Here is a 27,776-nt window from a genome sequence, read left to right on the forward strand (position 1 = left end):
GTATTCTGCAGAACTTAGTGATTCCAAGCTTTGCAAGCCAGAAAATTATGACGACTGATCGGCTGAAAACAACGCCTGGGCCCCATCGGTCTGTCACAGACAGAGACGACGTCCGGACCGGACCAGGGTACGGCCTTAAACTGGCAGGGGGGGGGGGGGGCGGACGGACACTTCCACCACGCAGCCCCGGACAGGGGAGGGGCGAGCACCAGCAGGGGGCGTCCGGGACGCTGCGGGAGGGAGGGGAGTGGAGGTGACCGGCGTCACACGGCCAGGGCCCGGCTGATCGTGCCGACGAAAGCATGCGAACGTGACGATGCGCTAATACTATCCTACCAATGAGTGTAAGCATCTGGATAAAAGCTGCAGCAACATGTAACAGTGCTTAGATCAAATGACAAGCGGTCGCATGATATGGCAACAGGGCCAGCTGCCTACGTGTTCTAAAAGCTCACAACCGCCGCGGAGCGTAAAAAGATTGACAGTCATCTTATAAAAATACGACCGGCGCGCACTGCCGGCCTTACGTCTCTTCCGTCTTCCCCGCGGCCCGCTCTTGCCGCTTCCTCTTCTTCTTCTTTCTCTTCTTGTTGTCGATCTGCGCGGTCAGACTGGACGACTTGTCAGCATCGTCCTGAGGACGGGAACGTCGAGCGGTGAGGGTCTGGTCCCGGGCAGACAGGCCAGGCCCTCGCCAAGTCTAGGAAGCATTCCGTCACCAACCCAGTGCGCAACAAATCAGTGCATAACACATTGCGACGCTTGCTGAAACTGCCACAGTGTTGGTCCGTTTCTCGTCTCTTAACGGCAACACGTTGCTTGGATGTCGATTACACACAACATGCCTAACTCGGAGTGCTTTAAGGGCGTTCCACTTCTGCATGCGCCGCCAGAATTCATAAGCCCTCATCACCCCCTCACGAGCGCTGAGAGATTCCCCGGAGACTCGCCGGCGGCTCCCGAGAGCGGACCACACTGTGCTCACGTCGGCGCCGCTCTCCAGCTCGTTGCCGTTGCCGTCTGGTCGTGGCGTGCCGCTGCTGTCGTCGGCTGTCGTCTCCGGCGCCTCGATCAGCTCGCTCATCTTCCGAATCACGATCTGCGCCTGCAGCGCGTCCTGGCGGCGAAAAACAGAACTAGACGGGGTCGGACCGGGTGGCGCCGGGCGTTTGCTGCGTGTACCGGAGGTCTGTAAGTACCTGTGTGGCTTCTACACAGGAGCAACTGGCTGTTCATCAGTCGACGCGTGCAACTGCACGGGCGCCGGCTTGCCAAACTCAGCGTGCAGACTGGAGAACCACTCCCCAGATCCCCCACCCTGCATCCGACCTAGCACATCCGAGCCTGACCTGCTCCAGAGACTTCAGTCTTGCCTGCCGCCACGCGGCGCGCTTTTCAGCCTGCAGAGCGCGCCACTCAGCTGGCGACATCTGTTGTTCCTCCTCAGAAGCCGTGCCTGTGGTGCGCTCCCGCAGGCGGCGCTCGGCCTTGGCCGTCATCATGCGCGTCCGGCCGGCAGCGGCCGGCGGCTCGCTGGAGTCACTGCCGGGACGGTGACTCAGAGTCAAGACACGTCAGTCACTGAAGGGAGACTGGTCGCGTACCGGTCGACCACCAGCGCCCCCCCCCCCCCCATGCCCGGGTCAAGACGGTACACAGCGGTCCGTAGACCAGGTCAAAACAGAAATCTCAGCACATAGGAGGTGCTGACGCAGCTCAAATGGTCTTCTTCATTCGATCCAACCTCAGCGCAAAGCAAGAAAAACAACATACATAAATTCGAGAATGTTCCAGGCCGTGCCTGCCCTTCTATCGAGGTTCAAACCAGAGCACCATGCAAGACAACAATACAGCCACACAAAGCCCACATCTTGTGCAGTGCTGAACAGATAACTCAAAGGCTCAACCATATGGCACCCCAGACCCGGCCGGAGCCGGCGGCCAGACGGACCTGGCGCGATGCCCGGCCGGGTGAGGCTCCAGAGTCGACTGCGCTCGATGTTCTCCTCCAACCACGGCACCGGCGTCCACTGCTGGCTCTGTGACCACCGGCCGGCGCCGTCAGCACGTCTGCCGTCCGGGCCCGCTCGGTGCCACACCACACCACCGGACAACGGCAAAACAGAACAGAGGAAAGCCAACAAAGCACCAGACATCGCGACCTTTGACATGGTCGCCAAAGAGCCCGCTGTCGCTAGCCAGCTCGGAACTGCACGGCGTTGCGTAGCTCAGCAAGTAAACATCACACACTGGCTTCTGACAGGCATTGGCTTTCAGCTGTTATCGATTCATCGGTCAGCCACCCAGCAGGCGGCGCTCCATGTCAGCCACATGCAATCGTATGCGGCCTAGTGAGCGGGGCCAGTGCGTGACCTCGCGGTGCTCACCTGGCGGCTGCGGAGCCGGCGCCAGCTGCGGAGTCGGAGCCGGAGCCGGAGCCGGAGCCGGAGCCGGAGCCGGAGTCGGAGCCGGAGCCGGAGCCGGAGTCAGAGCCGGAGTCGGAGCAGGGGCAGGAGCCAGGGCCGGAGAAGCAGGAGCAGGAGCAGGAGTCGGGACCGTTGGGGCAGAAGCAGGGGCCACATCGGCCTCGAAGAAGCGCTTCTTGGCAGAGAATGTCATGCGCTGTGGTGACTCGTCCACGTCGGCGTCAGGCTCCGACTGCTAAAAATAGCACAGGATGTCAGCGGAACCAAAAGACAGAGGTCATGCAGTCACCGCAGCCAGGACCGCGGGGCTTCGGACCCTGCGCCGCACCGTCACGGAGACGGGCCGTCTGAGCGGCCAGCAGCTTGTCAGCGGACTTGCGCGCACACCGGACCAGCGGTGGCCGAACTCTGGCGCGCGCCACGCGCCACACTCCGCGACCGCCACAGGCCTCCAGCTCCCCCGGCGGACTCAGTCTCCTCCCACCTGCGCGACGGCAGCGACGGCAGCGACTGCAGCGGCAGCGGCGGCGGCGGCGGCCGCCGCCTCCCTGCCCTGCAGGCTGAGGCGCGGCGCCACCTTGGGCTTGGGGCCGAGCGGGGGGCGCGTCGGCGTCGGCGCCGGCGGAGGCGGGGAGTCGGCTGGCGAGCCGTCGGCGGCACCCTCGAGCGACGCTCCGGCCGGCTGGGGGGGGGGGGGGGGGGGGGGCGGCAGCGGTCAGCTCGGTAACACGCGGCCAGCGGCGGCGCGGCCATGCAGCGGCGCGGAGCAGCCCGACAGCGGGGCAGCCCGATCAGGCGCGGAGAGCGGCCCAGCGAGGCGGCACGAAGGCATACTGCCGCCAGCTAACACGGTACACGCGGGCAAGCCGCGGCAAACGGTGCGAGAAATGATCCGGCCACGCAGTGCAGCGGCCTATCTGAATAACAGGTGGCCTGGACGGCCGAGCCAGCCTGAACAAGCCCGGGAGAAGAATGCCACCGAGGTGCTGACTGGCATCTCTGGGACACCATGTCCACGATCAAACTTCGCGCAGTGTGCGAGTAAAACCAGCACAGCTCAGCCGGTATCAAGCGGTGGGCACGCAGCACAAATCGGCACAAGTCATCAAAACAGAACAACAAGGGAAGGGCGCCATCAGTGGGAGGTCTAGGACGAAAATACGGGGTAATGATGCGTGAACTCGAGAAAAAACAGGCATGTGCGGTCGCTAAGTGATGCCAATGAACAAAAAGGAGAAAGCCCTCTTCAAATGTTCGTGCAAACCACAGCAAAACTCGCAAAACCAGTGCGTGGTGCGTCAGAAGCAAAGAAGCGTTGCGCGTTGACACCTGCTACCGCTGGCGAGAATGCCATTACACTGATGACAGCAAGGTTATGCTCAGATGGGACTGTGATTCCGTGGGCCGAAAGGCACTATGTACTTGCCACGACTGGAGCTTGCTTGCAGTAGTGGTAACACAAACATACACCGTGGTGGGATTCAGCACCGCTATGCAAGGTTCATTTTTGGTCCTCTTAGACATTATTGATTTACATCGGTTCTTGGGTCGAATTAACACCATTTTGCTTCAAGATCTACCCTGTTTACCATGCATCAACAGAGATTCTAATGCGGAAGCCCACAGGAGGCAGGGCACAGCCACAGGTCACTACAGGAGACACCCACTAGCCATCGCACAGGCCAGGGCAAGTAAAGCAACAGCTCTGACGCAGCACCGGCCGACCGAACAGTCCCATCTCATCACCCCGGCAAACGCCAGACCGCCGAGCGGCGTCCATCCAAACATCATGCGGCAGTGCCCAGCACACGGACGGGCGCGCGGCTACAGTCACGGCGTCGTCCGCGGCATGCAGAGGTGGCGCCGCCGGCAGCCGTGGGGGGCACCGGCGCTCCCAGCACTCCGAGCGCGAGGCGGTCACAGCCATGCTGCCACACACCACGTTACCTGTCCGACTCAGCCAGGGACGGAGCAGCGCCCGCTGGCACCCGTGTGTGACGGGTTCGGTGGAACTCAACTGACGTACTTTGTCCGGAGACCACGACACGAACGCGGGACATTCCACTTGTATTGGAGTACAAAACTCGATATGAACCCGACCGCGTCTTAACGCTGACTGTGTTGACGATGCGCGCGTCCCCACGACGCGTGATGGATGGTGCGCCAGGCCGGCCACGACAGCAGCGCCTGATGGCCGGCCGGCAATAACAACAGGAACAAAACCACGCCGCGCCCCGACCGCCCTGTCACCTGGCGGGGGTGACGCCAGGCAGGGGTCTGACGACGCTCACAACCCATTCAGCTGACCACGGCTGGTCAGCAATGACGTCATATGGGGGCCTGTCGATCTCAGTCGACCAAGGCATGACACCAGTGACGTCATAGAGACGGCTTACCCCTTTTACTCGACCACGGAAGGTTAGGAGTAACATCACACAGGGCCTGCCTACCTCACCCGACAAACAGGAGTGACGTCAAAGAGATAAAAATGGCCTAGTCCAGCCGATCACGGAACGTCGGGAATGATGTCACAGAGAAGGCCTGCCTATCTCACGCAACCACGGCATGTTAAGAGTGACGTCACAGGGGGAGGCCCCGCCCACAAGTGACAGCCGGGCGCCCGACAGTGTCCGTGTGTGTGAGCGGTACGTGAGGTGGGCGGAGCCCGCCCGGGAGGTGGGCGGAGCCTGCCGGCCCGCCGCGCCGGTGAGAGGGCGGGGCGGGCGGCGGGCGCCCACTATCATATATGGTTCACCGCCTGAAAGCAAGACACGGTCGCGTCAGAGGCGGCCAATGGCGCGGGCGCACGGCCGGCCGGGCGCGAGACCACCGCCAATCACGCGGCGCCGACGAAGGTGGGTGCCAGCCGCACACCGGTACACATTGTCGGAGGAAGGAAGGGACAAGTGGAAAACCACCACCAAACCACCACCAGGCGAGATTCAAACAATACGTGCATGAAAGAGTTCTTGCGTGGCGTCTGAGTCAAGAGACAGTTTGTGGTTAGAAAAGCGACACTTTCTAAAATGCCGTTGATGCTAGCGAAACCGGGGCTGAAACCCACGCATCCGCCGCCGTAGGAAGTGGCATCGGTAAAGTTTACGAAAGAAAATCGCCCACAAGCCCGATGAATGAGATGGGTTTTGTCGTCAAAGGTCATGACACCCCGTTTGGCGATATCGGCGGACCCCAACCCCGAAAGCTTTAATGCACATAACCATAAAGAACCCCGTTAGCTGCAGAATCTCACCACTCACGAAGAAATAGCACAGCCCGCACACCCCCTACCAACAAAAGGCACACCACACAAAATTAAAGATCACCACGCCAGCGCCAGCCCCACTTCCGCCGTCGGCTGAGCAGGGGCGGCGAGGCGGGCCGTACCGGGCCGGGCCGCCCACTCACCGCGTCGGCCTGCGGCGAGAGCGTGTGCTTGCTCATCACGATGGTGGTCTTCTTGGGCGCGTGGCGGGCGGGCGGCGAGCCCGGCAGCACGGTGTTGGGCGGCAGCGGCGCGTGCGACAGGATTTCGGCGGCGCGTACCACCTCCATCACCTGCCCGGCATCGCTGGGTCATCCACCGACGCGTGCCGCAGCTCGCGCCGGCGTCACACGGCGACAGCGGACACGACGAAGGCTGACCGGGTCGGGAAGCAATGCCACGTCTCTCGCTCTGGAGCTGGCCGTCCGGGCCACCAGACGCTACTGCCCTGCGTCAGCCGGGCGCGCGACGCTCCGGGCGCCGCCCAGCCCATTCTCAACCGCCCAACGACGGTCTCCGAGCACAGACCGACGACACTACCACTGCGCCGCTGGTCCCCACGGATCGCCCGGCCTGGAAAAGGAAAACCATCCTGGGGCATCGCACCATACGCAGAGAGACAGCACCCCACGGTCCCGGCCTGCTGCAGAGCGGACGTCGACGGGCTTACATCCTCAGCGGCGCTGCGGCGTCCGTTCTCGCTGGCCGGCGTCACCGGCCGCTGGTCGCTGCCCGGGGTGACGGGCCGGCGCTCGACGCCCGGCGTGACGGGTCGACTGCCCGGCCGGCTGCCCGGCGTCAGCGGCCGGTGCTCGCTGCCCGGCGTGGCCGGCCGGCTGCCGGGCGTGATGGGTCGACTGCCGGCGGCGGCCGAGGCCGGTCGACCCGCCTCGGCCGCGTCCAGGCTGGCCGTCGAGCGGGCCCGCTGCAGGGCGCCGTCGCCCAGCCGGCGCTCCACCTCGGCCGGCTCGTAGCCGTGGCAGGCGGTGATGGCCAGCGAGCCGACCGCGTGACGCAGCGCGTCCACCGCGTCCTGACGGCAGGGGAGGGGGGGGGGGACATCAGCCGTAGAGTTAACGTTAGGGTGCGGCTGTGGGATGCGGTGCACGTAGCAGGTCAACACACGTCTGATACGTCGCCATTACGTGCGAGGCGACAGCTATAGGCTCCAGGTCAGCCTGATTCAAACGCCACTCGTGCCCTGCACTCAGCGATCTCATCCGGTACTTCCCACCCACCATCTCCAAACCCACGCCTCGCGCCGGCCGAGCCACCCGCCTCCGCCTGCGGCCGGCGTCGTCAGCCCTCACCTGGTGCGCCGCGCCCAGCAGGTTGACGCCGTTCACCTCCACCAGCCGGTGTCCGGCGCGGAGGCGGCCGTCGCGGCGGATGGCGCCCTCCGCGTGCACCTTGCTGACGAACACGCCCTCGTCCTGTTTGTCGAGCGGGTTGCCGGGCAGCCCCTGGAGGCCGCCCTTGATGTTCATGCCCAGCTTCTCGCCCGGCAGACGCTCGACGGTCATCTCCTGCCGGTGCAGGGGAGCGGCGTCAGAGGCCAGGCCAGAGGAACCGGACTACACCAAACCAGAACAGACCGCGCCGGACACAACAGGCCACACCACGTCAAACACGCCTGAACAGGAAGGTGCCACTCTATCCCTGAAGTATAGTAGCATAACAAATATGATCAAAAAGAGCAAATAACCAGTAAAAACATCCGGAACAATCGCGGTTGAAACTTAACAACCCCAACCGACCCCGCCAAGCACACTACACGCTGTGGGCAGGCGGGCTCCAGCACACTCCGAACATTCCCGCACGGCTGCTGGGGACGGACGGACAGGCGCACCAGCGGCCGACACAGGCCGCCGGCGGGCCGGTGGCGCCCGGCTGGGGCGAGTCTGACCTCCCAGCCGTCGGGCAGCGGGTCGTGTCGGACCCGCAGCGTCATCTCGGCGCCGGGCTGCAGTAGGGCGGCCACCACGCTCTCGTGGGTGGCCGCCGCCAGGTCGGCGCCGTTGACGGCCAGCAGCCGGTCGCCGACGCGCAGCTGGCCGGTCCGCGCCGCCTGGCCACCCGGGATGATCTGCCGGTGCGGCCGGCACAGGCGGCCTCAGTACCGGCCCGTCACGGACCGGGGGAGGGGGGAGGACAGCTGAGGCGACTCCAGTGCCGCAAGCTCCGACGCGAGGCATGTATGGGCACTGTGCTGCAGCAATCGCTCTCACACAGCGTCGTCTCCCCACCGCATTTGAGTGCAGTCCACCCACAAGCTCCGCACGAGCTCAGCGGACGCGCCTGCGAGCGACACAACACAATCAGACACCGTGGTGTGAGCGAGGCCTACCTTGGAGATGAACGTGCCGGGCTCGTCGCGGCCGAACGGCAGGCAGCTGTGGTCGGAGCCGCCGATGATGCTGAGGCCCAGCGGGCCGCCGGCCTTGTTCAGCACCACGTCCTGCCGGCCCGGTCACCGATGTCAGTGCCGTCCCGGACAGGCCCTGCGGAGCCCTCCCCCCCCCCCCCCTCTCTCTCTCTCTCTCTCATCCCCTCTACCCCACTCACACACGGCGGGACTGGGCAGACGCAGCAGCGGGCGCACAGCGGGGCGACGAACGGCACGCGCGGACCCAAACACAGCGGCACTGCACGCAGCAACGGCCGATGGCAGAGCGGCGACCAACGACAGCGCACAGACGCCCGAGGGTCACAAGGTCGCCATCGTGTACAGACACGGACTCCGGATAAGCACAGCGTTGACAACGCAACCACTGACAAGGACAGACACAACGATGAGTTCTATAAATTTACGTGAATGTGCATCCCTCTACAAGCCACCTCTATCTCCCTATAGGTTTTCACCGAAACAGTTTGTCTCTGACGAAGCGAACGTGGGTTGACGACTCAACGTTACGTCTCAGTGCTTCATAATTGATTAGCCCACAACGATCAGCCTTCATCGACCAGCAGCGGGAATTTAAAGCAATTCCACCCACTCAGTGGTGTTCCCTTAAAATATCCTGCAGACACAGCTGCACCTGTGGAACGGCGCGGGAAAGAAGGCAACGGCCCCACGCGGACCGGCGCTGGACAGACACAGCAGCGCCGCCACAGAGTCGCTGTCGCTGACGGCCGGACAGGCTCGGGTGCGAGCGACACACGACAGACGGCTGCGCCAGCGCCGGCGGCTCGCGTCAGCTGATCACTGGCGGCCCGGCCGCGGCCGGTCGGTTGGCCGCGCTCAGACCGTCGACAGGTGAGATGGCGCGGACGCCAGGGCAGGCGCAGCGACACACACAAGTGACGTCAGCGGCCCGGCACACTGTTGGTCGTGATCGGGTGCACCGCATGGAACAATGCGTGGACGGTACATGAATCGAGCCTCGAGCTGCAGACGCGTACAACACAGCGTTCCGTCAGTCGACGACAAAGTCTGTGCCGGGTGAAATGTGAACCTGCACGTTCCCGACACTTAGCGTATGAAGACAACTCAGCGATAAGTGGGTTGGAAAGATAAAAGCAACAGGGGCATATAATAACCTCCCCCCCCTCGAAAAAAACACAGTGGGTGCTAGGACAGACAATGGCCCTGTTATCCCGACTATCATCCGTTCCTGGGACGAATTCAGTGAAATCCTTGAGTTCTAAATCATTCTGCTGACGACCCACTACCGCTGCGTCATGACCATCAAATACTGAAATATAGGACGAGCGAGCTATCCTGTGGAAACGAGAATGGGGTCCAAACTGAGCACGTCGACAACATAACCAGGCTTGAATTGTATCAATCGCTTTTCAAGCCATCAAATCATAGACTTTTCAATTATATTTACAAGCACAATGAGCCTGTGAGCACACAACAATGACCCACTGTCAAGTGGTAGCAAATGCTGAAATACACGAGCTACCCAAGCTGATGAGCCAGATCTACACACACAGGGCATTACAAATAACTTTTAAACGATTTGACTGGCCAAGGTGATAGGCCATAACAGACATCCAAACACTAAAATCTCGCAAATATCAATTTAAATTTACATCAACTGAAATAAAATTAAGAAACAAACGCTAAAAACCAAGTTGTTAAACGGAGAGCATATGTCGTGCATATTTACAAAGACGTTATATTTCGACAGCACCCAGTTGTCGTACCCGTAACCACCCCACAAACCACCAAGCTCGTCAAACCTCAACCCAAACCAGACACCGGCAAATGATTAACCCTCGAATTCATCCAAAGCCGAGAAGCAGGGTTCAAACTCGAAACTAAACGTTTCGCAGCCAATAACGTTATGGCACGAGTCCATGCCTTGCAGCAGACCATGCTGGGTGGAGCGCGCCACCCGCCCCGTGCGTGCTCCGCAGACCCGCCAAAATCACACAAGCCCGGCGCGGACCGGCGCCATCACACCGACACAAGGCCATGTTAGCCGAGCCACTAGCACATGCGCACGCGCGCGCGCACCGAGCCTCCCGACAGAGCGGGGCGCACGCGGGCCGCTGCACTTACGTTCCCATTCAGGCTCTGGGAGCGGTACCCCGACCTCCCAGAGTCGCGCCAACTGCGAACCGAGCTCAGACAGCGATGTGAGCCCAGCGCTGAAGACTCACGAGCGACGGACGGCACGCACTGATACTGGACGGCGGGGGCCGTGTGCCTGGCCACCGTCGAGATCCTGCTGGCCAGACTAAAGAAACGCGACGCCGGCATTTGAACCAAGAGCGCCGTTGCAAGGCGGCAGGCCGAGCGTAACCACGAATTCGAATGTCCACTGACTGGTACCTTCCAGCCCTCGATCCCCGTTGCCCCTGAATCCAAAGGAACCACACGGATTTCCTTCGCCGTGGCAGCTGCCCTCCCCCCCCCCCCCAATCGCACAGTTCACCGCACTGCAGTAAACCCCGCACGCCCCGCCCCACCGCATCGACATGGGACGGCAGGCGCCCGGTCAGGCGCCGGGAGCCCACCCCGCAGGCGTGAGGCACGCCCGTCGAGAAGCCCGGCGCGTCACCCACCTGCGCCACGGGCGGCGGCCGCGACAGCTTGTTCTCCGTGCGCCGCGTCACCGTCGTCTCCGTGTACGTGCTCTTGGTGACGCTCTCCGTCCAGATGCCGGGCTTGCGCGGCGCCGGCGGGAACTCGGGCATGGAGACGGGTGCGTGGGTCTGGCCGCGGTCCACGGACACGGCCGGGCCCTGACCGGCCGCCGCCGGCGCCGGTTGCGTGAAGTGTGCCGGGATCAGCGCCTGGAACTGGTCGGGGCGCACCGGCAGCAGCGGCGCCTGGAACGGGTCAGCGCCGGCGGCGGCGACGGCCGGCGGCGCTGCGGGCGCGGCGGGCGCGGCGGGCGCGGCGGGCGCGGCGGGCGCGGCGGCGGCCGGGGCCGGTACCTGCGCGGGCGCGGGCGCCGGCGGCGGTCGCTCGGCCGGCCGGGACGCGCCGCCGGCCGGCTCCGCGCGCCGGTAGCCCCCGTAGGCCGGCCGATTGGCCATGTAGCTGGCCGGGCTGTAGGCGGAGCGGCCGTGCAGGCCGGGTCGGCCGGGCGAGGTCGCCTCGGAGGCGGGCACCAGCCGACGCCGCCGCACAATCAGCCGCACGAACCGCTCGAGGCCAGTCAGCTGGGAGACGACCTGGTCATGGCGCGCCCCCTCCACATCCACGCCGTTTATCTGCCGGCGGGGCTCCGCCAATCAGACGCTATCTCGGCAGGGGCGTCACGGCCACCTGACCAATCAGACGCTATCTCGGCAGGGACGTCACGGCCGTCTGGCCAATCACACTGGCGGGCGGGGTTCAGGGGCTCAGACTCGGCTCCACTCCGGACCGGGGGCACCGCATGTCTCGACCATTAGGACAACAACGGATGCCGTACGGTACGGCACGGTGCTCGAGCGCGCCGACATCTAGCTTGGCCACGTCCACGTCAACGCCGCTTACTGCTGAGGCGTTCAGCTATACCGAAAATGACACCCTTTTCAGAAGGGCTGCGTGAAACTACTGTTATAACTCAACTGTTATCCGCCCTACTGTTATAACTCAATCAAAAGGCAAGTGACCAGATGATATTGACGTTTGCGGCGTCGACGTGCCGACAGCAGGCTATCAGTTAAGATTTGCTTGCACAAGATTAGATACCGGACAAAGGTAGCAGCGAGCTGCAGTGACCACGATCACAGACCACGCGATATGAAGGGAGCTAGCACCGGGATTCAAAACGCCACAAGTAAACTCATTCTCCCGTCCAGATTACCCGTTTTCATTTGTATTAAGACTGAGTGGTGGCCTGCCAGATGCACCCATGTTTGAAGTGCAGCGTTCACAAGAACACTGTAGGAAATTAGTTGAACACCGCTCTGATACCTTTTTGTGCAGTTGGCACGTGCCGAACTAGACCTTTGCTCAGATACTCATCCAAGCGCATTCATAAGGCGCGCAAAAACGTCCACACGTGGAGATATGGGTTATAGACAACTGGATGGAGCACCATCAATTCATCTATTCTCGCAAAAGCCCAATACTTGCATTTATCCATAAAAGCTAACATCCTTCCATTTCTGCGTAAGCTAGTACGGCTATGGTAGCTGCTGAAATGCAGAACTGAAAACATCATCAAAATCGACAAGGCTTCTCCCTATTATTGCGGGTAAGAGTTTGCGGCTTGGCACTTTAGCCTGCCTCCTTCTCCGCGTGCTGAGCTGCAGCAAGCGCATGCGCCCTGAGCGCTGATCTGGACGCCAGCTGAACACGACAGCAGCGAGCCTTACCGAGATGACCTGGTCTCCGACCATCAGCTTGCCGTCGCGCTCGCAGGCTCCGCCCTCCGTGATCCGGGACACGTGCACCGCCTGCGGGCACAGCCCGGTCACGCACCGTCGGTCCGGGGCAACAGACGAACACGCAGCGGCAGAGACCGGCTCCGGCGGCCCGAGACACCGACCGCCGACGCTTGGCCGCACTCCGCTCTCAGACAAGGCGAACGGTCTCAGACGGAGGGTCTCAGCCGCAGTGTCTCACTCGGGGGTCTCAGGCCGGGGGTCTCAGGCGGGGGTCCCAGGCGGACAGTCTCAGGCGGGGGTCTCACGCGGGCGTCTCCGGCAGGGGTCTCAGGCGGGGTCTCAGGCAGGGTCTCAATGGAGGGTCTTAGGGCAGTCTCAGGCGGGGGTCTCAGGCGGATGGTCTCGACAGAGAGTCTCAGGCGGAAAGACTCAAGCGGAGGGTCTCAGGCAGACGGTCTCAAGCGGAGGGACTCAGGCGGATGGTCTCGACAGAGGGTCTCAGGCGGAGAGACTCAAGCGGAGAAACCCAAGCGGAGAAACTCAGGCGGAGGGTCTCGGGCGGACAGCCTCGCTTCGTTTGACGTCCACTCGACCCTCAGCCGGGGTGATGCCGGGCTGCCGGGCTCGCCGCCACAGCGCAGATGCGGCAGTCACTCACGTCGCTGCCCTCGACGAACGGCGCGGCGCCCTTGCCGCCGGCGATGCTGAAGCCGAGGCCGCCGTTGTCGCGGATCAGAGTCGTGTGGATCGTCTCGATCTTGGGCACCAGCGGCTCGCCGTCTCCGTTCACCTGAACGAAGAGGGGGAGGGGAGGGGGGGGGGGAGTCAGAGCGGCGTCTCGGGTCACCCGCGGGGTACGGTCAGCCTTGTCACTGGCCAGAAGATGAGAACGCCATAGAACGGCGCCGATCTACGCTCGAGTTATCATGCCACGACCGCCCAAGAGGTTCAAATACAACACCATCGAGTTCAGGACGCCATCCTCCAAACCAATGGACACTATGATGGTTTGCCACTAGAGGCCCATAACATCCTCGCACCGCGCCATGCTTTCCTGCAATCTCTCGCCCACCTGCGCGCCTTCCGCTGATTCCGGCTGCTGGGCCGACAGCGGCGGCGGCGGTGGCGGCGGACTGGCCACCGGCCGCCGTACCGCCGCCGGGCTAGACGACGGCAGCCGACTACTGGAGACCACGTCGCGCCGCAGCTGGTCCATGCGCTGCTCCAGCTCGCGGTGCAGCTGATGCTGCGTCTGCTGCCGCTGGCGAGCCACGTGGTCCGCGACGCCGGCCGGCGGCGGCTGGCCGGGCGCCGCCGGGCCGGCTGGCTGGTGCCCCGCGGCTGGGCCGGAGGGGGAGGCGACGGCCGGCGGCTGCGCCCAGCTTCGGCCGGCCGGCGGCTGGAAGGCGGCGGCTCTCTGAGCCGCCTCCGGCGGCTGAGTGGGGGGATGGGCCGGCGCCGCGGGCTGCTGCGCAGCATTCTGGGTGGCCGCAGGCTGGTAAGCCGTGCTCGAACCGGATGACGGCTGATATGCTGCGTTATGGGCCGTTACTGGGGGAAGGTGAGCTGCATTCTGAACCGCGGAGGGTTGACGTGCAGCATTTTGAGCTGCTGGCGGCTGGTACGTCGCATTTTGCGCAGGCTGTGGCTGGTACAGTGTGCTCTGAGCTGCCGGCGGCTGATATGCTGCACTCTGCGCCGCTGGAGGCTGACTTCTCTGCGCGGCCACGGGCGCCTGACTACTCTGCGCGGCCATTGGAGGCTGTTGCGCCATCCTCTGCGCCACTGGAGGCTGCTGCGCCATCCTCTGCGCCGCAGACGGCTCATACGCCGCGCTCTGCGGCGGCGCCGGCTCCGGCGCGGTGTGCCTCTGCACGGGCACGGGCGGCGGCACCGTCTGGTAGATGGGGCTGGGCTCGGCCGCCGGCACGAGGCGCGTCACCTCGCGCAGCACCTGCAGGTGCAGCGTGGCGCCGGCCGCCTTCAGGATGCCGACGGCCTCGTAGTGGTCGGCGCCGAGCACCGGCAGGCCGTTCACCGACACCAGCTTGTCCGCCACCTGGCGGGCGCGCGGGCGGCCAGTGAGCGGGCTGCACGAGCGTGGCCGTCAGCTAGCAGCAATTGGCGTAGGTGTAAACCGCCGGTAAATCGACACAACTGCCCTCAGCACAACTAGATCATAAGTCACACAAAAACATGATCAACACAACTGCCATCGCATATTCAAAAGCAATTTCACTTACCACTTAATGAAATTCACGCAAAGCTTCCACCAACGCGAGAACGGCGCCAATCCAGCACAATATTCCTTGCATTAGAAGCAAGTAGAGCCATACGTACCACCACTGTATCCAAGGTCATCGCATCACATTACCATTCCGCAAACAGTTCCTTGCACGCCGGGATCGCTCACATCGCCGTGACTGGGGCGGCGGCCGTGCCGCGCCGTTCGGTACCCACCTTCAGTCCGGCCAGGTCGGCCGGCCCGCCGTCCAGCACTTTGGAGATGAACACGTCCTCGTCGTCACCCCGGAACGGCGTCGAGCCCTTGCCACCGGCGATGCTCAGGCCGAGGCCGGTGGCGCCGCGCTGCGGAGGGACCCCCAGTCAGCGGACACCGCTGCCAGAGGGGTTCGTCAGCGGGGCACAACGGACGCCGCTGGAGGCGGGGGAGGGGGCAAGGTTCGTCAGCAGTTAACAGAAGCACCTGATCGAGTCAGCACTGGATGAGTCAAAATCAGTGTTGTCTCCCCGCTCGTGCAGCACACGCCGCCGGGTCCACCACGGGAGCACCTCAAGACTCAAGCACTCCCAGACGTCCCAGCGCCGCGTCCGGGCGCACCAGCACAACACGTCGGACAAACCAGCCCGACTCCAAGCCGCCGGCCGCACCTGAACGTCGAGCTCGAACTGCCGCTGCTCCACCACGATGGCGGGCTGCTGCTGCTGCGGCGGCGGGCCGTCCGCGGCGTCCGGCGCCGGGCTTGACGGCGGCGACGGCAGCATGCCCCCCTCCTCATCCTCGCGCCGCTTCAGTGCCTCGGCGATGATCGAGGCCACCTTCTCCTGGTCCACCTGCGGCGGCAGCGGCGAGGTCGGCGGGCGCGGGCGGACGCCACACGGCGGCGGCGCGGCAAAGGCGCCAGAAACCGACAGAGCAGCAAGCTGCGCACGCGAGCACGCACCGGTCTGATCACCAGCACGTTTTAGGACCCAACCCATCGCATGCACAGAAACAAGTGGCCACTAGCGATGGCAAAGCTCCGACAGCATGCGAGTACTTGACAGCCTCTCGGGCCAGCTGGCGTCCAGCTCCACCCCCGGAGCGGACCACATCTGGAGGCCCGACGCCCGGCCGCTGCGGCGCCGCGCCCGACCGACACCGCTGTCGTCGCCTCACCTTGGCAGCCACCACGCGCTTGTTCTTGAGGTGGTGCGGCGTGTCGCGCCGGTGCAGCCGGTTGTGACGCTCCACCGACAGCTCGTCGTCCGCCTCCGAGCCGTCGGTGACGAAGCCCACCTGGCGGCGGCCTTCCGGCTCCGGCTCCGGCTCCGGCTCCGAGTGTGGCTCCGGTTCCTCGACCGGCGCCAACCGCTCCAGGGTGGGCAGCGGCGTCGGCGCGTCCTCTGGAGGAGACGGCGGGTCAGAGGTGCACACACCCAGGGAGCAGCGCAGCCTGGTGTCGGAGCTCTGCACCACAGGGACATGGCGCCAATTCACACGAATACCAAACCTGGCCTACAGCGGATCACCAGTGAACGGCCATTGTTACTGTACTCGCCAACCGAATGACAGACGATTCAGCGGGGGCGGCCAACACCATCCCTGCGCGGAACTAATCACCGAATCGTCAATCCCAGCCATCACTGGTGCATGACACCTGCTTCGGCAAACGACACCCGCGCGGTGCGAACCGGCCGCCTGCTCCCTCACCGGCCGACGGGTCGTCGTGGCGGTCGACGGCGGCGGGCGCGGGCGGGTCGCCGGCCGACAGGGGGCGCGGCTCGGCAGCGCGCGGCAGGTCGCGCCTGAAGTTGGGGTTGAAGCGCCCCTGCCGGTCGGGCGGCGGGCTGGCGCGGCTCGGTCGGAACGACAGCGGCTGCTCCTGCCGACGGCGGCGCGCGTCTCACCGGGCGGAAGGACGGGTGCCACCCGCCGGCCCCTCCGTGGGACGTCGCGCGACGGCGGTCAGCACACACTGCGCCGCTCACGCGACATTCCAACTGGGCGTCAGTGGGACGTGTCAGCCGCCACCGGGGGCAGCACAACATGCGACATCGCCCAAGTTCGCGCGTCACACGACATGGTCAAACCGGGCGCCAACCGTGACCACAACAGAGCGGACAGCGAGAGCCGCACATCGTGCGGACGCCGGGCGGCGGCGGCGCGAGCCCCGCCCCGCAGCCCCCTGTGGCTGCGGCGCGAGCCCCGCCCCGCGGCCCCGCGAGCGCCGCGCCCATCACGCCCACCTCCTCAGACCGCAGCGCCACGCCGTCCACGTTCTTGCCCTTGCCGAACAGCTTGTGAGCCTTGGCCTTGAGCTCGCGCGGGTGCGGCGTGTTGTGGCGCACGAAGTGACTCTGGAGCGACGAGGGCGACGCGTCAGTACGCCATACGCCCGACCGCCGGCGGAAGTGCGCGGCGGTGCGCCGCCACCACGCGGGAGAGTGCTCACGAACATCGCGCTGCAGCGCACGGCACGCAAAAACAGGCAGCGATTTACGACAGCGGACGCCCGAATACCGTCAGCATACCAGCGCCACACCGCGCGACGGCCTGAATAGCAACGCACAATATTCACAGCGCGTGTGTCAGGTGGTTGCGCAACTCATTATCGTATCGTGCAGAGGCATTTTGAACGAGCCAGCGATGTGGGGAATCCCTGCCTTCTATGCGAGGATATCTTTACCCGTCTATATATGCTCGCGGCTGTGCAGTAGACTGCCGGCATCAGCCCCTTGGCATGTCCCGGGCACACATACCGAGCCCTGCTGCGGCACCACTACGCACCGATGGGACCCAACGCGACCACACGTCAGCGCTCGCTCCCCTCGGACGCCACCGCTAGGGTGGGGCCGTCGGACGCGCGCGCAGCGGCGCCGCCTCACCTCGCGCTCCGGGTCGTCGTCGGCCGACTCGTGGCCCTGGAACTGGACGACCGAGGCCCGACTCAGCTCGGCCGCCTCCCAGTCAGCGTCGCTGCCGGCCAGCTCGTCGCCCGAGGAGCGGTCCAGGCGGCCGTTCGTGCCGTCTGGCGGCGCGAGGCGCGGCGTCACCAGCCGCGCACCGAGAGGGGAGCACACGGGAGCACAGAGGAGCGACAGGCACAGCCACCGGGCACCGGCGCCGACGTCTCACTCTGAAGGGAGACACCGTCCAACCGCCGTGGTCAGGACGGAGCCATGGCAGCCCAGAGCGCGCTGCACCGGCTCCTCCAGGGGGCCCTTAATGTGCCAAAGCGGCCCGCCGCGACCTCGGTCAGCACTTGTTACCAAATGCGTTACGACATGAGTATAAATGAGGGTTCGGAGCTCATGGCACGAAAAGACAGCAAACAGGAATTATCATAAATGTTCGCTGAGCCCCCCCCCCCCTAAACGGGCTCCACAAGCTGTTCGCCGGCGTCCTCTGCATCTTACTGTTAGCTGACGACCATTGCCATTCACTATGCACTTACAACATCCCCGTTCACCAGGGCGCCCAGAAACGCAGCCAGCGAGCGCATGGGCTCGAGAATACAGCCTCCATCAGCCACTCCGCCATCCTGTCCACCGGGGCGCTACCCCGGGCCACAGCCGAATACAGGGAGAGGGCGACCAGCTCTTGTCTCTGGGTGCCAGGAAACGCGAACCTGACCCTGACCTGACCCGGGTTAGGGTCAGGATCGGGTCGGAGTTAAGGTCAAGGTTTAAGTCAGGATCGAGATAGGAGTCGGGGTCAGGTCATGAGCGGATCGGAGTCAGGGGCAGGTTGAAGCCAGGGTCGGGTCGGAGACAGGGTCGGGTCGGAGCCGGGGTCAAGGTCAGGGTCGGATCGGGATTCCCGTCAGGGTCGGGATCGAGGCCTAGGTCAAGATTAGGGTCAAGGTCGGGTCAGGTCGGGGACAGCGTCGGGGTCGGGTCGGGATCAATGCCGGGGTCGGGGACGAGGTCAGTGCCGGGATTAAGGTTAGGGTCAAGGTCGGAATCCGAGTCGGAACCAGGGTCAGGTGATACCTTACCGTGCTCGCCGGTCTCGTCCAGCTGCGGCAGCAGGAAGCAGGTGAGCACCTCCTCGCCCGTGTTCTCGTCCAGATCCGTCTGGAACTGCAGCATCGGCTTCCCCTGGTTCTCTGATAGCCAGACGGCCTTCAGGTTCAGGTTCTGCAGCGTGATGGGCAGGTACTGCAGTCTGCGGGTGGCGAGGGCCCGGTCAATGGCGAGTGGCACCGAGCTCACCCACACAACCACACCACGGTACGCTACGTCTGGCCGCCGGCTGGACGCATGGAAACGAGATGAAGCCATATGTTCAACGTAACATGCTGCCACTCTCATCGCGCGACTAGAGCAATGGTTTTTCTTAACGTCGCCTCTTCTTCAGCCGACTAAAGCATCAGACAAGAAAACAGAAATTGAGCCTTAAAAACTCAGCGGGGCCTCTATGTCACGGTGACACACGCTATGCGTTGCTATGGCTTCCATGAAACAGCGTTCGTATTATGGCGTCTCACGCGGGTCGGTCACGCAGTAACGATGGCTCAGCAGAATAGACCGACACCGAGAACACATAGCGAACCACGTTCTTTGACGCAAACAAAGGCTGCGATACCGAAAACACTCAGAAAGCAATTGAACAAAGCAAGACAAACAAGCGAAGCTTTCTTTTCCGAATTGCGGTGACGTCAGGAACGCCTATAGCCATCGAGAATAGTACGCAATGTGACGCAGCGACGCCACGCATGCACTGATTGGCTGGAGCAGGTGACGGGACACAGAGCGGGACGGGCGGGGCGAGGCCGCGGCAGCGCCCACCTGTTGCCGGACACGTCCAGCACGTGCAGGGCCGTGCAGTTGCCGAGCGTGGCCGGCAGGTAGCGCAGCCGGTTACACCGCAGCGAGAGCACGCCCAGCTGCTGCAGGTGACCTGGCGGCCGCCCGGGGGCAGGTCAGCGGCGGCCGCCCGGGGGCAGGTCAGCGGCGGCGCCCGGGGGCAGGTCAGCGGCGGCCGGAGGCAGGTCAGCGGCGGCCGCCCGGGGGCAGGTCAGCGGCGGCCGTCCAGGGACAGGTCAGCAGCGGCAGCTCGGGGCGCTAGGCTTCAGCCGAGGCACGTCCGAGCACCCACCCACCCACACACCCACACCCACACACACAACTTCTGGCTCGGGGCAAACCACGCACACGCACGAGAGCAGTGGCGGCACGCAGGAGACGTTTGAGGCCACCACCTCCGCTGATGCCTCCACCCGCCGCGCAGGGGACCGCTGCAGACCGCTGCCTCCACTGACAGACCTGCCTCGCCTGACGTCTCCGTCCGGCGGGCAGGGGACGCCTGAGACCGCCCCCTCTGCCGACAGACCTGCCTGGCCTGACGTCTCCGTCCGGCGAGCAGGGGACGCCTGAGACCGCCCCCTCCGCCGACAGACCTGCCTGGCCTGATGTCTCCGCCCGGCGAGCAAGGGACGCCTGGGACCGCCCTCTCTGCCGACAGACCTGCCTGGCCTGATGTCTCCGTCCGGCGGGCAGGGGACGCCTGAGACCGCCCCCTCTGCCAACAGACCTGCCTGGCCTGACGTCTCCGTCCGGCGAGCAGGGGACCGGCGAGCAGGGGACGCCTGGGACCGCCCCCTCTGCCGACAGACCTGCCTCGCCTGACGTCCCCGTCCGGCGAGCAGGGGACGCCTGAGACCACCCCCTCCGCCGACAGACCTGCCTGGCCTGAAGTCTCCGTCCGGCGAGCAGGGGACGCCTGGGACCGCCCCCTCCGCCGACAAACCTACCTGCCCCGCCTGACGTCCCCGTCCGGCGAGCAGGGGACGCCTGGGACCGCCCCCTCCGCCGACAACCTACCTGCCCCGCCTGACGTCCCCGTCCGGCGAGCAGGGGACGCCTGGGACCGCCCCCTCCGCCGACAAACCTACCTGCCCCGCCTGACGTCCCCGTCCGGCGAGCAGGGGACGCCTGGGACCGCCCCCTCCGCCGACAGACCTACCTGCCCCGCCTGACGTCCGCCCCGGCGCGCCTCTCACCGGTCTGCTGCGGCAGGCTCTCCAGCCGGTTGCGGTCCACGTTGAGGTTGGTGAGCCGCTTCAGGTTGCCGATCGCCTCGGGCAGCTCAGTGATAAAGTTCTCGGTGAGGATAAGCTCCTCCAGGTTTGTGCACCTGCGCACACGGAGCGCGGTGCGGTCTCAGCGACGCGAACGCCGCAGCGACACGGATCACTTGTGAGGGATTCGGGCCCGACAGCAGCTCCCCGCACATCAGCCTACTGCACGGCGTGAATTTCATGCTGTAATTACTTAATTACCTCTCGTGGGACAAGCGCACGGAGTGCCACGCGTTTTGGTGAATCCAAACGACAAAAACGGATGCACTAGGCATTGCAACCTGCAATATCAAGTCTGTGCTTCACGTCCTGCACCTCTGCGAACGCAGCCGCGTGCCACATCCCCCGCGCCCCTGCCGAGACGCGCGGCAGCGGGCGGCGCGCAGTCCGCGCGGGGGTCGACCAGCGCGCGCCCACCCACCTGCCGACCGCCTCGTTGCACTGTGAGAGCCGGTTGAGGTCGACCTTGAGGATCATCAGCTCGGAGAGCTTGCCTACGCCGTCGGGCAAAGCTTCGAGGAAGTTCTGCGACAGCAGCAGGTCCTCCAGGCTGAAGAGGCCGCCAATATCGTCTGGGATGTCCTCCAGCCGGTTCTCCGACACATCCAGGCACTTGAGGCTGCGCAGGTGGCCGATCTCCTGTGGTGGGACGGTGTGGGGGGGAGGGGGGGTCAGACCGCACGCGGCGCACGGTCCGTGCACGAGCGCCGGACAGAGGCCACAGGCCTGGCCGCCGGACGCACCGCCAGTTTACCGATCCGCACGCCGTTAAGATTCCCGTCCGATCGCAGGGCATTACAGGATGTCACGGGACGGGGGGACGGGATGGGGACTGCAGAACACAACAACAGAAACACATTTTGGGCTAGCGGAAGGCAGCATTGCTTGGACCTCCGAAGTGCATGCCTTGGGTTCCTACACTGCTGACGTGGCAATGGAGCATTCCCGTATTAGGCAACGGTAAGCGGGAGGTGTCTTCGCAAACAGCAACGGAGCCGAGGGAGATCGCTGGCGTGCGCTTCCGGTGCGCCGTGCGCCCCACTGACCGGTGGCAGATGGGTCAGCTGGTTGTGGTCCAGCCACAGCTCCTTCAGCGACGGCAGGCTTCCAATAGTCGCCTGCTGAAAACGCGACACACGCACGTGTGACGCCCGGGTGGTCAAAACAGCACCGGTGCCGCTTATTTACGTGTCATCCGACTGCTAACAAGGCATTTGTCGCCTATCTCCTGCCAACTGGAGCCCATTACACGACTAAAAATAGCCCAAAGTCAGTTGCGACACAACGGTATCAGCAGAGCTTGGCCCAGCGATCAGCCACGTCGGCGCGGCTGGCACGTGGCGGGAGCCGACCTGCTGTCACTCACCAGCTGCTCGATCTCGTTGTCGCCGATGTCGAGCCGCTCCAGCCGGCGCAGCTGCGACAGCGACGGCGGCAGCGACTTCAGCAGGTTCTCCCGCAGCTCCAGCGACTGCAGGTTCACCAGGCTACGGCAGCGACCACGGGGGCAGGCGGCTCAGCAACAAATTCAGACATGGATTTGCCTCATCAAGCAACGCTGCTTGCCAGCGCCACATGCTCAGCACGCCACTGTCTGTACCGGTGTTTGAGCCTCTACAACACACGCTGACGTGTTCAGTCCTCCATTAATGGTAACTGTAGACGGGCGTCGGCGCCAAGGGTAACTGTAAACGGGTGCCGGCGCCAAAGGTAACTGTAGACGGGCGCCGGCGCCACTAGGCCACCTGGCTGGCTCCGGTGTCGCAGCGCTCCGCCACCAGTGTCCCCCTCCCACCACGGGCCGGGCCCGGCGGCGGGCGGCACGCTCCCACGCGCCAACGCCGGCCGTTTTGGGCCACGCTGCGGGCATGTTTGACAGACGCGATAACAATTTACGTTCGTGTGGCGGCCGGCATGGCCGGAAGGCGCCGGTGGTAGCCAGCTGTGGCGTGACAATGGGGCCGGCTCGGCCGGGGGCGGCGCTCAGCATGGGCCGACAGTGACCCTGCGGCTCCAGCCGGCGCCACAATGTGAATCGGCACTGACCCACGCCGCAGCGGCGGGCCTCTTACGCTGGTCTGCCACTGGCTGGGGTCCCCGAAATATCAATGCCATGTATCTCGCAGGATGATGGCAACTGGACGCGGTGCGAATGACTGTGGTGGCATCCTTGTTATGATCACCAGCATTTAACGCTGAATGAAGCAGGTTAAGTGTGTATACGCCATTTTGGGGGGGGGGCCGATCATGGTGGCACCACGGACTTCTTACATGCTTCGTTAATGCTGGTGTAGCACAAACGCAACATGCTTCGTGTTACCCCTGACATCACTTTCACCACTAACTGTCAAAACGTTTGTCAGAATCAATTCAGAATTTTTTTTCAGATATTGTTGGAAAAAAATAACCAAGACCTACGCATCATTTCTCTGCACATTACAGTCTCCACCGCAGAGCACCTAAAGGAAAATAGAAATGCGCTACAATGCATCTGAGTTTGCGCGCTTCCCGACACTTTAAATCGCGGAAAACATTTGCCAAGTTACAGCATGCGGCAATCCTGATCAGATAAATGCCTGTCAACATATGAATGCAAGCGATTCCCTAGTCATACCTATGGCTGTTAGATCAATCGGCATAAACGTCAGGACGCTGTCGACGGTAGTAACCACCATAATCTTACAACCGCTCGTCGGTCCCGCACCACCGTAAGAGGCTAATTAAATCACCAAGCCGACACGCGTAAGCTATTTGGTGAAGACTACTCACTCCGTGAGGCGAAGAACCCAGAACTAATTGCAAACCGCGCGCCGCACAACGCCGAATCAAGCCCGTCGTGCGGCACGGAGCAGGTACAAACACAGCGCTGCCTCGTCCTGGATGTCAGTCGCGGCACCGCGCGCGGAGCCCGAGCGAGACCGCGCCAGGACGGAGCGACTGTCCGATAGGCCGGGCTCGAGGTCAGAGCGGGACTCGACGCCGACACACGACTCCCGAATCCTGATCGGGAGTCGCGTGTAGGGAGTCCGAGGTCGGGAGCCGGGAGTCGCCGGGTCGGGAGTCGGGAGTCGGGGGTCCGACCTACCTGCCGAAGTCGGCCGGCAGAGAGGTGATGGACATGTCGTTCAGCCCGAGCACAGTCAGGTTGCGCAGCTGGACGAAGCCCTGCGGCAGCCTGCAAACACACGCACACATCGTCAGAAGGTTCAGACAAAACGGGGGGGGGGGGGGGAAGGACACCCAGACAGAACAGCACACCGTCCATACGGCACCGAACCGTCCCAGTAACGTTACGTCGACCGTCCACTCATCCAACCAGCGCCGCAATCCGACCCCCGGCAACACAACATTCCAGCATCAAGGCAACATCAAACCATCAGCAGGCAGAGCCGTCAACAGAACGACCGGGTACCAGGAAAGGGTACAGTTGCCAGCGCACCATCGCAGCAGCTGCCGGTGTTTCATCACGTCTCATCGACCTGGCGACGCGAGGTGAACGCCAGGCCCCGCGTGGAAGGGCCAGCCCGTGAATGCAACGTCGCGGATGGCGGTCAGCCCATCGCTAGACGGCTTGGGGGGCTATCACAACGCCGGACGGACCCAGTCGTGACGACACAGGGCGGCAGCAACGCATGCATCTGAACCATTTTCTTATACGTTATGGTGGAGCATTTTACCCGCGTCGGTCGAAGGTGAGCGGATGTGAAAACGTACCTGGTGATGGGATTGCTACTGAAATCCACTATTTGCAAAGACTTGCAGTTCTTGATTTCTTCAGGAATGTCTGGCACGTCTGGAATTGGGTAATCATATGAGTCAACCAAATCGTGACGTGACGTCACCAAAAACGTGACGCTCGCCTGGTCAAACAATCTCACTTCGCCAGATATTCCCACACCACGGAGCACGTTTAGGTCTACCCCTTATGTCCAATCCAAGCAGTGTGGTGAAGACGTAACACATCCACAGTACATCGCTCTAACCGTCCATGTGTTCCCCGCCCCCATGGCACAACTCTGCCGGCTGGAAGCCTAATCTGTCAGAACTGCGAGCTTGCCCACCCGTCTGAGGCTGGCGATGTGAGAACGGAGGCACTCGATCGTACTCCGCTACCTTTCGGACCGCTCGAGAAGCGACACAAAAAATCAACGGTAAATCTCGCGCATCATTCGCAGACACCTGACAGAACCTTACACTGAGCATAGACCGTCCGGGGACGCAACGATACGTGAAGGTAGGCAAAACCATACATCTTAATCACGAGTGTGGTACAAGTGCAGGCCACACCACCTTGGCAACCCCAGGGCATGCTTCATGCATGGATCAAGATGAATAGAGTCACGCGAATTAATATAACACTGGGGCGATGACGTCCGATTACCGCACGACAATCGCCACCATCTGAGCCGGCAATAGTTGCACATACTACATGTGTTCCCATTTGCGCGCGTCGTTAGTCTTGAAGCTGCGAGCGTACTACCCCCGGCTGCCTCAGTTCCCGTGACTGCTACTGGCGCGACCTTCACATGACCCAGGTGCCAACCACTTAAGACTGCAACCAGCTGAGATTGACAACAAGCAGAGCCAGTCTGACAGTGGTATGATGCCATACATCTGGGATATAAACACCACCAATGTATAAACATCAACATCACAATGAGGACTTGTTATCCACAGCCAAGATTTCCGCCGAAATCTAACTCGGATTCCTTGTTTGGATGATGTGTTTGGTAACTACAAATATTAGTGAGCTAGATCATCTTGGGCCTGCAAACAGAAACTGACCTATCTGAAATGGTCACACCTTCAAGAATGAGAAGTCAGTTTGCATGCTATACAAAGACATGAGGTTACATGAATTGCAATGTACCTTATGATATCCTGGTGTTCAATTGCAAGATAAAGCATCAAATGGCACAATAAAAAAAAACATGAGCATTAATGAACCACTGCTCATCTCAACATCTTCCTCAATTGCATCTGAAATCAATAATGGCTCTGCCTTGAGCTATTGCCATATTTGAAATGCTAGCTGGTGCACAATTTGTTTTCCCTTTATGCATACTGGATTTAAGCAGCCACACATGCCCTCCTGATATCAGGCACAAGCTGACTGGATGCCACACTCAACCATCATCACCTGCAGCTCATACCTACATACTGCTGAATGCAGAGGAAATTTCAGATTCTGGTAGCTTTCCAGTAGACCTGTAGAGGGTCAACAGTGCAAAAAGACAATACAAAGACACACCTATATATAGCCAGCCACAATGGATGTGAACAATCTGCTTTATGGTATGTTATCATCACTATGACAGTTATGGAACTTGGATGAACAGCAACACAGTCATACAGGCACAGTTAAAATAGAGACAAAAGTAGTTTAAACATCATACATACCATTCCTGGACACATCAAGTTCAGCCAAGCACTGAAGATGCATGATGTCCGCAGGAAGTTTTTGTATCTCATTGTCACTTAGTCCCAGTTTTCTCAGCTTAGATAACTGGAAGAAGTTCTGAAATAGATGGTGGCATTGGTCACCTGCACGCTTGGACACAGGGCACTCCTGGGAGTGTACACATGAGCTGTTCAACCAAAGCTGGTAGGAATGGTCAAACCAAGATTTGGAAGTGGTAGTCTCAGAAATGACTGGAACAGTATGATTATCATACCACAGGAGTATACAGGATCTCAAAGCCAGACAAATGGCAAGTTAACCAAATATGTATATTGTGTTCAGTAACATCACAGCAGCCATTTGAGCCAAAACATCTCAGTGAATCTCAGTGAGTCTCAGCTGCCAACTTCAGTGCAATGTTGTTCTTGTTCCAAGTAATTATAACATTTTAATGGTAAGGTTAAAAATATCTCCAAAGTGCTTCAGCACAAAATTCTCTGAATTTTCAGCACAATCTAGCCACAATGAGAACACACATGCACCAAGCTGATAGTAAGTATGTGCTGCAGGGTCTGGCCCAGTGGAGACATTTTTGTGGACTGGCATCAGTGGGGCAGGCAGTGGCCATGGTACCTGGTTATCCCACCAGCAATGCCCTTCACATTCATTCCCAGAAGCCTGATACTTGACTACCAGTCTGCAAAATGTTCCTCCATTCTGTTGATGCCTGCGCAGCTCTGCTGATGCCTACACACAGCCGTTTCTTTGTTGCACTGAACCTCCTGCATTTGTGGGCTAAACTTAGACTAGGCCAAGTTGCACCAAAATTTAACATTATTTTATGTGACAAAATTATTCAGGATAGCCTTGATTGAAATTATCTTTGCAAAATCACAATTTCTTAAAATATGGGCTCCCTGTGAGTTAAAATTGACAGTATCCATGTGCCAAACTCTGCATTCAGATTTACAATGCATGTGCACTGAAATTGCTGCAGCAAGAGATATGCAGGGCATCTTCATGTTTTGCATTGCATGTACTTTCCACCATGTATTCATGGACTACACTTCAGCAATGGTAGGGAGTACCCAGCAATGATTGATGATACAAGGTTTGAAGCTTAGGTGATGTTATAGGGTGGGGCATATATACATTATATACATATATAAGGCCAATAAATCCAATTTCACTGAGCTTATATATCAACCACTAACACAATGAAACCTGTTTAAATCAACATCCACCCAAACTCAGCAGTTCTGGCATCCCTGCAAGACGGCTAGGGAGCACAGCAGCAAGCTCACCTTTGGCAAATCTCTGATGTGGTTTGCATCTAGAAGTAGCTCTTCTAGGCTTCGCGCATACCGAATTATCTCATCTGGTACACAAGACAGAGAACAATGTCGCTTGTCTATACATTCAACCTGGCGGTTACACCCCTTAAACATGGGCATGCAACGGAACATGATGCCTTGATTATTCTGCGCTTAAGAGAAAAAAGCAGCGCCAGGCCTTAACAAAATTCACTCATGACCATGATTGCATCGTAAAATTAAGTTCATAGGCACTTATCGGCACCAACTACGCTTGGCCACCCAAGCTCA

General features: G+C 61.6%; 1 protein-coding gene and 1 long non-coding RNA gene across 2 annotated transcripts; both read right to left on the reverse strand.

Annotated features, from left to right (window-relative positions):
- LOC119102374 (protein lap4) lies at positions 1-27,776 on the reverse strand. The gene is made up of 32 exons (XM_037225743.1): positions 27,477-27,776; positions 26,172-26,289; positions 24,486-24,564; positions 23,857-23,946; positions 22,138-22,258; positions 21,818-21,892; positions 21,193-21,410; positions 20,694-20,827; positions 19,480-19,591; positions 18,687-18,856; positions 17,575-17,717; positions 16,936-17,046; positions 16,400-16,571; positions 15,866-16,092; positions 15,358-15,540; positions 14,926-15,054; positions 13,859-14,524; positions 13,538-13,681; positions 13,124-13,255; positions 12,454-12,534; positions 11,137-11,358; positions 10,705-10,977; positions 8,036-8,146; positions 7,595-7,774; positions 6,999-7,214; positions 6,578-6,721; positions 5,832-5,981; positions 2,388-2,424; positions 1,952-2,039; positions 1,350-1,542; positions 986-1,117; positions 1-634 (listed from the first exon to the last, which is right to left on the reverse strand). The coding sequence occupies exons 1-32, from the start codon at positions 27,636-27,638 to the stop codon at positions 524-526; spliced, it is 5,124 nt and encodes a 1,707-aa protein (XP_037081638.1). The 5' UTR covers positions 27,639-27,776; the 3' UTR covers positions 1-523.
- On the reverse strand, positions 3,056-6,400 carry LOC119102568 (uncharacterized). Its single transcript, XR_005094711.1, has 3 exons — positions 6,359-6,400; positions 5,832-5,981; positions 3,056-3,108 (listed from the first exon to the last, which is right to left on the reverse strand). It is a non-coding gene; the product is annotated as an uncharacterized LOC119102568 (long non-coding RNA).

Source organism: Pollicipes pollicipes, unplaced genomic scaffold (assembly GCF_011947565.3).
Source record: "Pollicipes pollicipes isolate AB1234 unplaced genomic scaffold, Ppol_2.1 Scaffold_5724;HRSCAF=6776_pilon_pilon_pilon, whole genome shotgun sequence".
NCBI lineage: Eukaryota > Metazoa > Arthropoda > Thecostraca > Pollicipedomorpha > Pollicipedidae > Pollicipes > Pollicipes pollicipes.